General features: G+C 48.2%; 1 protein-coding gene across 3 annotated transcripts in view; it reads right to left on the bottom strand.

The window, feature by feature from the left end:
• LOC113966244 (sodium- and chloride-dependent GABA transporter 2) overlaps positions 1-8,876 on the bottom strand; it is a 38,767-nt gene extending 29,891 nt beyond the window's left edge. The window contains exons 1-3 of one of the 3 annotated variants that reach the window (XM_027680668.1): positions 8,791-8,876; positions 1,436-1,580; positions 1,267-1,332 (exon numbers count right to left, since the gene is read on the bottom strand). In XM_027680668.1, the coding sequence (XP_027536469.1) occupies positions 1,267-1,332; positions 1,436-1,580; positions 8,791-8,835 (256 nt within the window). In that variant the 5' untranslated portion in view covers positions 8,836-8,876. Of the gene's footprint in view, positions 1-1,030; positions 1,125-1,266; positions 1,333-1,435; positions 1,652-2,744; positions 2,925-8,790 lie in introns of those variants that run through there. The other 2 variants (XM_027680666.1, XM_027680669.1) reach the window with 2 other exon arrangements.
• Positions 8,877-11,326: the final 2,450 nt, after the last annotated feature.

Below are 11,326 nucleotides of genomic sequence, written 5' to 3' on the forward strand. Positions count from 1 at the left end.
ATTACACAAAGGACTCAGCAGCTCAGCCAGGGTGAAGCTTCCACCATAGCAAGAATAGAGAACAGACTTAGGGCTGGAGGGGGATGACAGCAGGATAAAATACTTGACAAGGTATTTTATAAGGGTTTATCTTCTCTCCTGTTGCTGCTTACCAAGGTCTAGTTTGACAGACCATTCAATGAAAGCCACAAAACACACAGAAGTCTCAGACACAGGAAGAGGACAAACTGAAATAAGAGAAACTAGTTTCTCTTTTCAGTGGTAGCAACTGTTGCTGACAATCCACGAGGCTGAGTGAAAAGGTGATTTTCAGAATGATGCTATCCTTCTAATAGCAGGAAGAGAAAGGGTGCAGAAGTCATGACCACCTGGGATCTCACCTTTCCCAGGATCTGCTCCTCCAAACATCTGCCCTTTGCCCTTTGCCCGCCAAGGCTCCCCACAGGAGAGCTTCCTGCTCTCAGGAAGCTTTGGCACCATCTCTAAACAGATCTGTGCTGAGAGAAGATCAGCAGAGAGTAGGTGGGCACCACTCCCACTGTCCCACCTTCCCCCAAAAACCTCCAAGAGGACACCTGTCCTCCCAAGAAAGCCAGGGCACAGCCTACATGACTGTTGATGCACAGCTGGTGCCCCAGGTCACAGGTATGGGCAGCACAGGTGGCACCAGCTCTGCTGCAGCCATTTAGTAGGATCAGGAGGTGTTTGAGCCTGTTCCTCCCGGGCAGGATGCCCTGCTGGCCGCCGAGTCCCACGGGACAAAGGGTGAGGATTGTGGTTCCTTACCCATGCCCAGTTGTCAAAGCTGGGATTGCTGAGGACCTCTTGCCAAGGAGGGCACCTTCCTCCACACAGTGCCAGCCCTCGAGCCTGCTCCTGCCCTGCAGAGGCAGCTCCCCCAGCCCCAGCCCTGCGCTGCCATTGATCCCCGCCCGCACCTCCCTCGCCAGGAGAGCAGGAAAAGGCACTGGCAGCAAATGACACTCTCCCCCATCCGGGGAGAATTAAAAAAGGGCAAAGCAGCACTTACAGCCTCTCCCCTCCGTCTGCATAGTCCCCTATAAAACACTTGGAGACATGAAGAGGAGCAAGAAACACTGGCAAGCGTTTGACAGCGGCCGAAAGGAGGGACTGGGAGGACCCCTCCACGCTAGAAAATTATTAAACAGGCAGAAAATGCTCCGTGACCTCTCCTCCACGGCAGCCCCGGGAGGGTGCGGGGCGCAGGGGGAACAGGGCAGAAGGAAGCGGGGGCAGAGGTGTTACCTTGCGGACGGCGCTGTCGGGGCGAGAGCCGACGGGAGAGGCGAGGGCAGGACCGAAAGGTGCTGGCTATTTAAAGTGTTGGAAAGAAAAAATTCAGCGGTGGTGTAATCCTAGACTTCGCCCAACCCACATTCCTTCCCCCACCCCCCAGGGCTGGACAAAAACCTACACATGACTGATTTCATGGCCAGTGCAAAGGGGCTCGTTCCCCCCGCCTGTGAGAAGGGCTCACGCCGCCTCCGTCGGAGCGCTCCCTTCCCGGGCCGGGACCGCTGGGCTCCCGCTCTCCATCGCCTCTCCGCCCAGCACCGTCCCTGGAGAAAGGGGAGACCACCACACACAGGTGCCTCAACAGCACTGTCTGAGGGAGTGCAAGCCCCGAGACCTGCTGGGAAGAGGTAAGAGATGAAACACGAATTCACGGTGAATTCACATCACGGGGTCTTTCCTTGGCAGGGAGGTCATGGGCACAGGGAAAGGTCCTGCACCGCAGCCCGACCCGCAATTTCCAGGGCTGTGCTGTGGCCAGGAGCAGTGGCAGGCAGCAAAGCTGGAAATAAACTCAGCTAAACTCTCTGCTGCTTCTCACTAAGGGCCCAAAACAGCCTCATTCAGAAACTTGGCAGGTTGCAAACTCTCTTCCCTCTCGCGCAGGGATCTCTGCCACTGGTCTTTCCCAGGAGCAGTACTGCCCCATCGCTCCAGAAGCTGCAATGGGAATATGGGCAATCAGGCAGTAGATGAAAAAATCATGCAGCAGGGAGACAACCTGCCCCAGTTGTGCAAACCCAGCACTGGGCTGCAAAATGAGCTGTGTTGGGATTACAGCAGGTAGTTACCTGATGTCATTAGCTCCGTGCTTAGAGGCCATAAAAGAGGCAAAGAGAACAGGACATCGTTCATTGTAGATGTGTTACAGATGTGATGGTCCGAGGATGCATGTGGGGCAAGGTTTTAAAATATTTTTATTACATCTATTGGTAAATATCTGAGGCAAGATAGAACAGGGGGCAAAAAAATAATGCTTTTGGGTTCAGTGTCCTTGCATAAAGCACGTAAAGCAGCAGCAATACCTGAGCTGTGTACAGGCAGTCTGGGAAGGCAGTAGGAGAACAACAGGAATGAACCAGAAAACACTGTGGTGTCACCACATTAATCTATGGTGTAACCACACAGCACTAGAATTCCCACAGGAAAAACAGGGAAATGGAAGAGGGACAGGCAGACATAAGGACTGAATTCAACCAAGGAGTGATCAAATACGCAGTGACTCCTCATTTTGGGAACAGATGCCTTGGATGAAAACAGGGTGACAACAGAGGTCTAGGAAAAAGGAAAAGACAGAGAAGATGAATATATTGTTCACTACAGCGTAACAATTAATGTCATTCAATTAATAACTCAGATTTAAAACAAAATGAAATACTTTTTCCTCCCACTGTGCATAATTAACTAAACATTATACCTGTGGCCATTACCACAGAATATCATCTGGAAAGGAACTAATCAAGTTCACACAGATCTGCTCCTCTTCTGCAGCGATTAAACAGGATGGTCCAACAAAACCAGCTCCAGTCCTCAAATCGGTCATTCTTGAAAACCAGGGAAGATATTCCAGAGGAGGAATTACACGGTACAGGGAGAAATGGAGAACAACCCTGTGCAGAAACCATCTCACAGTGAATAGTGTAGCTGTTAAATAGTTATGGTAAGAATGTAGGGATTAAAAACAACAGCAAAAACAAATAATATCTTGCCTTGTGCAACAGATTGGTGCAAGGAGAGAGGAGATTGATTAAGGAAACATTTCTAGATATTCTCAAAACTATTGTGCTCAACAGCATCGCTGCATGAATATCCCTGGGTAAGCAGAATTACTACAGCATACAGATAGCAATAATCTTATCAACAAGGAGACAAGCTAATTGGCAGGAACTAATAGACTATGATAGGAAAATGTGCAATCAATTACAAACTATTTGGCTTCCACCCAGTGAGATAAGACTGCACTGAACACAACAATAACTTGAAAATGAAAACAAATGTTCAGTGTAAACATAAGCAGCGAGGGGAAATATTAAATCTACAAGTGCAAAAGCAAGCCGGAAAACCCTGAGGAAAGCATTTTTAAAGTAAAACATCACTTTATATATCTTCTAGAGTAAAATAAGAAGAAGTCTATGTGGTTTTGGGAGATTTTACCTGAGAGATGCAAAAAAAAAAAAAAAAAAGTAGAAAGAGAAAAAAACAACGAATACCATAAAGAATCAGTTAAGACTACAGAAAAAAAACAAGATGCTTTCAATACATATTTTTTGAAATAGCAGAAGGCAAAGAATCTGAGAAGGACTTTAATAACCCATCAGAGACAATTAAAAAAAATCTAAAGGGAAAAATGCAAAGGATGAAATCTCAATGTCTAAGATTTTGAGTCTATAACCATATCTAAAGCAAGTGGAAGAATGGGGACAGGCAGAAACAAGGCCTTAGCAAACAGATTTTCGAAGAAATAAGAGAAATGGAAGAATGTGAATCTAAAAAAAAAAAAAGGAACAAGCCTAGATAACATGCACTCTATAGTAACAGGAAAACAACCTTAACCACAGATCTACCAAGGTAATGCCATTTAAAAATATTTGGATAGATACACACACAAATATTTATATGAATAAGGAGAACACCAGGGAAGAGCTTTTGTTGCAGTGTGTCTCACCTGGAATTGTGCAAGCTGAACCTCTCTGGAAGGCTGCAGAGCACCTTCCTCCCAATGCTACAAGTGCTGGCAAGTGGCAGCCCCGATGCTGTGCCTGTCCCACGTGCATTGCTCTCATGCCACCCCCCAGGAAGGCACAGGGGGGTTATTCTGTGGGTGGCCTGCCCTGAAAGAGGTGTGAAATGAGAGGCTGCCCATTCAGTAACCCCCTCAGAGCACAGGGCTGACAATGGCACCAGCCAGAGCAGCCACACTCCTCCCAGTCCCATCTCAGGAAGCCAGGCCATCACCCACTGTTTACTGGGACAGCCCATGCTGGAGTGATGCCTCCTGGAGCGGGTCCTGAAGCAGCTTCCAGGTCCAGGCAGGCTGCCAAGGGGCAGAGCAGCACAATGCTGGTACATGGGGCATGAGTGGGGCACAGCTGGCTTAGCCACCTCTCCCCAACACCCACTTTTGGAGAAGAGCCAGAGCACCGGGCCAGGGGTGTCACTGTTAGCGTGCCTCACACCTCAGGCAGGACAAGGGCTGGAAAATCCTGATCCTAAAGGCTGTTGATTTATGTTGCATTTTTCTTATATCTTTCTCTTTATCTTAAAACATTTGCCAAGATTTCTGACTTCAGCTTGATCCCAGTCTTCCACCAGCAGCTGAGGCGGCGCTCCCGGGGAAGTGCTTACAGCCCGAACAACATAAAGCTGGAACAAGCTTCCTCTGGAGATAATAAGGCACTTTGACATTCTCTGGGTCAGACGTGCATAAGAACTGGCCCCAACCCACCGCATTGTGCACGGCTCACACACAGGAGTGCTGGCCCTGCGTGCTGTGGTAGGAACCACAGAACCTACTCTCCCAGGTCTGGTCTTGCTTCATGTCTATGTCCAGCTTAGCAGAGGATGACTGTTAATTAGATTTCTCTCCTTGAGTGCACCAAGCCACTTCCAGCCACCTGGAGAGGTAGTTCAAACCTAAAAGGAGGAGGATTTCAAAAGGCACCCACTTAGAGGAATGATGACGGGGAAAGAGGAAAGGGAAATATTTAATAGGAGACAAGCTTACTGCTTACTGCTCTCCAAGTAGCAGCTACTCTCCAATGAATTATGCTCCAAACCCACCAAACTCCATTTAGGAGAGTGGCCTGGGAACAACTGCTGCTGCTTCTCACTCCCAGTGTGAAAAAGCCACCAGCCACATCTGGCCTTTGCCGAGCACTGAGATCAACTGTGCTCCCCTCTTCCACCTCCCCCTCCACTGCTCTGTCACATGTGACAAACTGCCTTCATGTGTTTTGAGGCCATGTAATCTTGCAAGCCACCTCCCAGCTTCCAGGAACACAATTTGCCGTTATATTATCTGGGAACCAAAGGCCAGAGCAAATACGATGCATTTCCTCTATCTGATAACCACCCTGCTACTGGCCTGCTCAGCCTGAAAATGTTATTCAGCTTAAGCGACCGTGGCTGTACCAAGCAAAATTGTCACAAATATGCACAGAAAGGGGATAAATAGAGGCTGATACCGGCTGGCACATTACAGGAACCTGGAGACTGCTCAGCGGAGAAAGAAGCCAAAGTAAGCACAAAGGAGTGACTCCTGCCTGAGCCACTAAGCTCTCTCCCAGAAAGGCACATATATTTTGAAACTACAGTGGCAGAAACCAAAAGCCATTGCAAGAGCCTGCAGTTCCCACATGACGGAAGATCCTGCTGCAGCCATTTGGACAGCCTCCATCAGACACAGCCTCCCTAGCGAATAACTGCTTCCAAATAATGACTTGGAAGACCAGAATCCTGAGGCGAGAAAACTCCTGTCCTCCCCAGATGCTTGCAGAGGAGCAGAGGCCTCACTTTTGTGCCCAGGTTTGTGGTACAAGATATGTCTGTCTGTGGACACCGTGCTCTGCACACTGGAGATAAACAGGTGACACTCTGGGGCAAGCCAGAGCTCAGGGACCAGTCTGAATGTGGGATGGCACACTCACAGCACTGGAGAACCCTCTCCTGCAGATAGCACTGCCATACCCTCTGCTCCTCTGCAGGCAGGAGCTGTGGGCGAACTGTGCTTGGCATGTAGGCTGATGGGGTGCTGGTGAGTCCCTCTCCAGGCATCTCTGACCAAAAGCTGTAGAGCACAGGAGGAGGTAAGTTGAGACCAAAAGAACTGTGCTCCTAGACCTGCTTTGGCTGTAACATGAATTCCCAGCAGAAACAGAGCTGCAGATTCCTGTCACCACTGTCTCGGCTATGTCCAGTGCCAGTGGTTTCCCTCCAGAGCAGAAAGAAAACAGCAGTGCTCTTTGGGTGTGCACTTGCCTGTCAGGGACACAAAAGAAGGAATACACAGATATTTGTATGGCATGCACAAGCACAGGCACAGCAGGAGTGCCCAGGCAGGCAGATCCACTTCACATCTCACCTCTGCTTTGACTTCTCCCTTGTACCTCGTCTCTGTTAAACACTCTGGCCCTTTGCACAGTTGAGCAGAGAACAGTGTTTTTTCTGCTCAGGATTCAAAAGTATCCTCATTTCGTTTATGGGCCAAAATAAAAGCACTACAAGGTTATACAGTTATAAACACATGTATAGATACCTATGTATATGCTTATAATATAATAAAATACAGTATAATACAAACAAGAGCTGAGCAGCAAGCAAATGCTCCAGGGCCTGGAGACTTCAATCTTTTTTAGCATCTCCTTCTACTTTCCCTTCAATTCCATCAGGTAACTCCAGTTCCTCAGGGCTCTTCCCTGGTTACAGTTTGCCAGCAGCTGGGCAACCTGAACAATCCCAGGCAGAGTAACTGTGGCAACAGAACCTGAGCACATTTTAGGGACAGGGCAGGAGACACCGCCCTTCTAAAGTCTAGTCATGGACCTCCTGATGTGAAAATTGATAGCTGCATCAAGAAATTAAGTCACCAGTTCGTTGTTGCAGCCAAGGAACCAACTGGAGGACATTTTCATATCAAGAACCATATGCCAAAGTGTCCTGGTTAGAACGGCTGGGACCAATTCATCACTGGATGGGTGTAACCCAAAACTGTGTATTCTATAGCCTTCCGTGCCATTTCCCAAAAACTGTTGTCAGTAGAGGCCTGCGAGGTGGGAAGGTGTTCCTGTCCTCATACCCTTTTATGGAATTCCCCTCTCTGAGGGAGGGACTGAGCACTCCTCATGCCCTTTTATGGAATTCCCCGCTCTGAGGGAGGGACTGAGCACTCCCGCCTGAACTGGAGAATATATAAACTGGGAGTTTCGGAACCTTGGCACCACTCGTGGGATCCAGAGGAAGACTGCAGACCACCGCTCTCAACCAGACTGAGACCACCACCCTCGACTGGACTGCAATCACCACTCTCTGACCAGACTGCAGCAGCTCTCCCACCAGCAGGTTTTTTCCCCTCTCCCTTTACTTTGGACTCGGGGGGAGCCAAGGAACACCACTTTTGTTCATACCCCAGGGTGCTGGGTTATACATTTGGGTTTTGTGGGTTAAAACCAATTGTCTGTCTGTATAATTGTACTTACTGTATTATTTTAATAAATTGTTATTCTGACTTATAATCTCCCTTTTGAGTTGAGTTCATTTCCCCTGCTGGTTAACTTTTAAACCAGCACACAAAGGAAATCATAACTTTAGGCTAGTAATGATAGGAGTGTTGCTTAAGTGGCCCAGAAGTGAGAAGCATAGGATCAGCAGATTGATTATGTACAGGGTAAACTGGGGGGTAGAGAAGGACATGTATATTGGGACCATTGGGATGATGGTCTTTCCTTATGCTCTGCACATCCTACTCCTCTGAGGTGAAGGTCTAAGTCTGTAACCGACTGTCTGCAGAAAGAATGACATCAAAACCATTGATAGTGTTGGGATTTGCATGCCCCTGCACCCTGTCTGCCTGCAAGGGGGATGTTCTGGTAGGAAATAGGGAAAACTTTTCTCAGAGGCGAGACTGGGTTGTACCCGCTTAACTGACTCCTCCCCAGAAAACCCATAATCTGGTTTTAAACAAGCAAGATTTGGGCAGAGTTCTCAGGGCATCTGTTCATACTTATTTAAACACTCTAACAGAAAAACCCAAAAAACAAAACAAAAAAAACCCCACCCAAACAAACAAACAAAAAAACCTTTTTCATTCAGGAGTACTGGGCTGGTAACAGCCAAGTTTCCGTTCTGGGAGAAAATCCAATAATCAGCTAGTCACCAATGGACAGAATGAGAGAAGGTTTTTAGAAGTTTCTCAAAAAGAAAGCTCTCTATGCAAGAGTTGACAAAGTGAAAACTTGGGCATTTCAAAAACGGTCAATAAGAAATAAAGTACAGGTTCAGTTTTTCCAGCTTCCAAATATTAGAATTACAGCAGATTTTAGAAAGCCCCTGCAGTGTTTCTCTTAAAAACATCCCAGGCAGCCCTCACATCAGCACAAGGAGTGCCTGGCTGAGCTCCTGGGCCACTGAGCCCAGCACCCAGGGATGTTGGGCTTGGAGAAGCATCACTGGGGAGTCCAAAGCCCATCCCTGAAATGCTGCCTGGTCACAAGCCCCCCTGCAAGGCTCTGCAGAGTGTGCCAGCTCCTGGCCACTGCTCATCAGAAGCAGTTTGTGTCTCTTGCTTTGCTCCTCTGGTCACCAGCAGCCCAAGGCAGGGCAGGAGGAAGCAGAGGGACTTGGTCTTCTCTACCCTTCCCCTGGGCTGCCCTGCTGAGGTCCCTGCAAGGTAGTGTAGCCAGACACTCAGAGCTTAGAGTAACCTCTGCAGACAGAGAAAAAAGGAGCTCACACACTGGAGATGCATTCCCTATCACTCACCTGCTGAACTGGCTCACTGCCTAGTGGGGTTTTGAGACATAACATGAGCCAGACCTAGAGCTTTTAGCTTCCCTGGTAGATTGAATTCTGCCTGAAGCAAGAATCACAAGGCTTCACACCAAGGCTGATCTTCTGTCTACAGGTCATTCCTGTTCTGGTAGTCAGTTGCAACATATGGCACAAAACCTCTCTCTCTCAGGCTTAAGATATTTTCTGTCCAAAAAGAAAAGGAAAGAAAAAAGTAATTTGTGAGTTTTGATAACTTAAAGCAATCTTATTCTTCTGTTGATGAGCCCCGGAGATGAAAATGCTAAGCTTCAAATTAGGTGCAGCTGATGTCTGAAGAAAGCTAACCCTTCCAGCCGAGAGGAGGAGTGGCAGTGGATCAGGGGCTTGGTGTCCAGGCACTAGGCATATAGGTTTTAGCAAAACCACATGTGGATTGGGTCTACCCCAGTCAACCCACCACACACATGGTAAATGGAGAAGGTAGCTTCTTGGCACTGCTTGAGACCAGCCTTCTCCAGAGGGAACAAAAGGGCTGCTCATGTGCTTCACTCTTTGTCATTTTTGAATGTCAAATTCCAAGCCACATTACCCTTTTGCCACCATGAATTCAAACACTGATGCTCACCTGAAATAAAACATGCAGGGGCTGACCTGACCAAGAGGTCAGAGGGAGAAATACACCCAAGCACAAGGTATTTCCATCATGAACACTAATTTACTACTTTCCTTTAGCCAGACAGGCTCAGAGCACTACTGCTCTTTTTGATAAGGACACTTCATTCTTGGCCCCTGCAAGCTAAGGCAGAGGGTCAGGAACTGCTTGCCATTCATCTGACAAGTGCTGGGAATGTGCTTTCATTAAGTCTCTCACAGCCCAGATCTGAAGGTTTCATGGTGATCAGGTGGGGGCAGGAGGGGGGGAAGACATGGTGGTATGTTCAGATTGGGGAAATAATTAAAAACATGGAGCCAATAAAACCTTTAATCTTGGTATTCATCATAACTGAGATCTAGGGGAAAAAGGAGAATGGCCTTTGATATCCTTGTTTACCCTAAAAGTTTCTTACCACAAGGTTGGAACTGCGTAGCAGTACCAGCATCCACCCTACTGCTAGAACAGAACCTGTGGATTTACACCAGAGCAAACCAGGAAGCAGCCCTTTTTCATTGCTGTCCAAATCTGATCCTAATGATGCCAATGGGCATGGACACTTGGCTCACTGTGGAGGAAAGATAGAGGCTAATGGGACTTCAGGAGGGAGGAACTTGCTGGAAAGGTAAGACCAAACTTGGTCCGTGCAGCCACAGTGAGGAACCCAAGCAATGCCCCACACAGCCACACAGGCAACAGCTCAGAGACTGTCAAAAGTAGTCTGAAGATGCACATGCCCTCAGCACCATTTCCACACTCAGCCCGGGGCTTCCTGGAAGGCTGAGCCGCAGAGCCTCTCTGCTTCCAGCAACTGGCTGGTGGAAAAGCTGAGGGATCAGCCAGGGCTGAGAGGACAGCATCAAAGTGCCAACTTGTGTGGAGGACGCTCCATGTTGGAGGTAGGGAATGGCAGCTCCATGCTTCCTGCAGTTTGCAGTCTCACAGCTCCTCTGGAAGTAGTCAGGCAGCCCTAGAGGGGTGGGAGGCAAGGCCTCCACTGCTGGGAAGGGAAAGCGGTTTGGGAAGAGCAAAAAGGAGTCTGCAAAGACAATTTGTCCTGATTTCCTTTGGCCACACTTTCCCGAGAGCAGGGATTGCCCAAGGTGTAACGGGAGGGATGAAAGCAAAAAGCACGGGAAACAATTGTGTTTCTTTGAGATCACCAGAGCTGAGAGAGAAACAGGGATGTAGAACAGCTGCTTTTAAGGACAAAGCAAAGCAAGTTCCTTTTTGCAGAAATCTCAGGTGTTGCTTTGTGCAGCAGCAGTCCCTGCACACTTTGTAAATGGGAGTTACACAAAGATCACGTCTGCTTTTTGTTCCAAACAGGAATCTGACCCATCAGCTTCCTAGAATTGCCTTAGCAAGAAGAAACCCAACCTCTAAGTTTTGGACAGTTTTTCTGTTGCTGTGTACTCTTCCATTATTTATTTGTTCAGCTTTGTGTACTGTCTAACACGCCTAAATCCTGGGGTTTGATCATTCCAAGCGTATTCATACCAGAAGCCAGGGGAAACCAGTGCCATGACATATGGTGAGGCCCAGAAAGCCAGCGACCCCAGCTGTTTTCAAACCTCACCAGTATGGATACAAACCTGGATAATGGCTTGCAGCTGCACCAGTAGATCACCTCCTTCCAGCAACAGGTGAAGAGCAGAAGCACCACACACTCACCTGGGGGTTGGTTCATCAGCACTAGGCAGGGTTGCTACCAGGTGATCCCACTTCTTCACCAGGTGTTCTCAGACACTGGTGTGCAGCAATTGTCTCTCCCAAGACTGTTCCTAGGGAAAGCTAAAGCATCAAACTCCTGCCTCTCTCCTGTTTGAGAGACTGTCCAGAAAGAAAATAACAGGATGCAACACTACCAATGCA

Source organism: Neopelma chrysocephalum, unplaced genomic scaffold, assembly GCF_003984885.1.
Source record: "Neopelma chrysocephalum unplaced genomic scaffold, ASM398488v2 Primary Assembly neopelma1_59, whole genome shotgun sequence".
NCBI classification, from domain to species: Eukaryota; Metazoa; Chordata; class Aves; order Passeriformes; family Pipridae; genus Neopelma; species Neopelma chrysocephalum.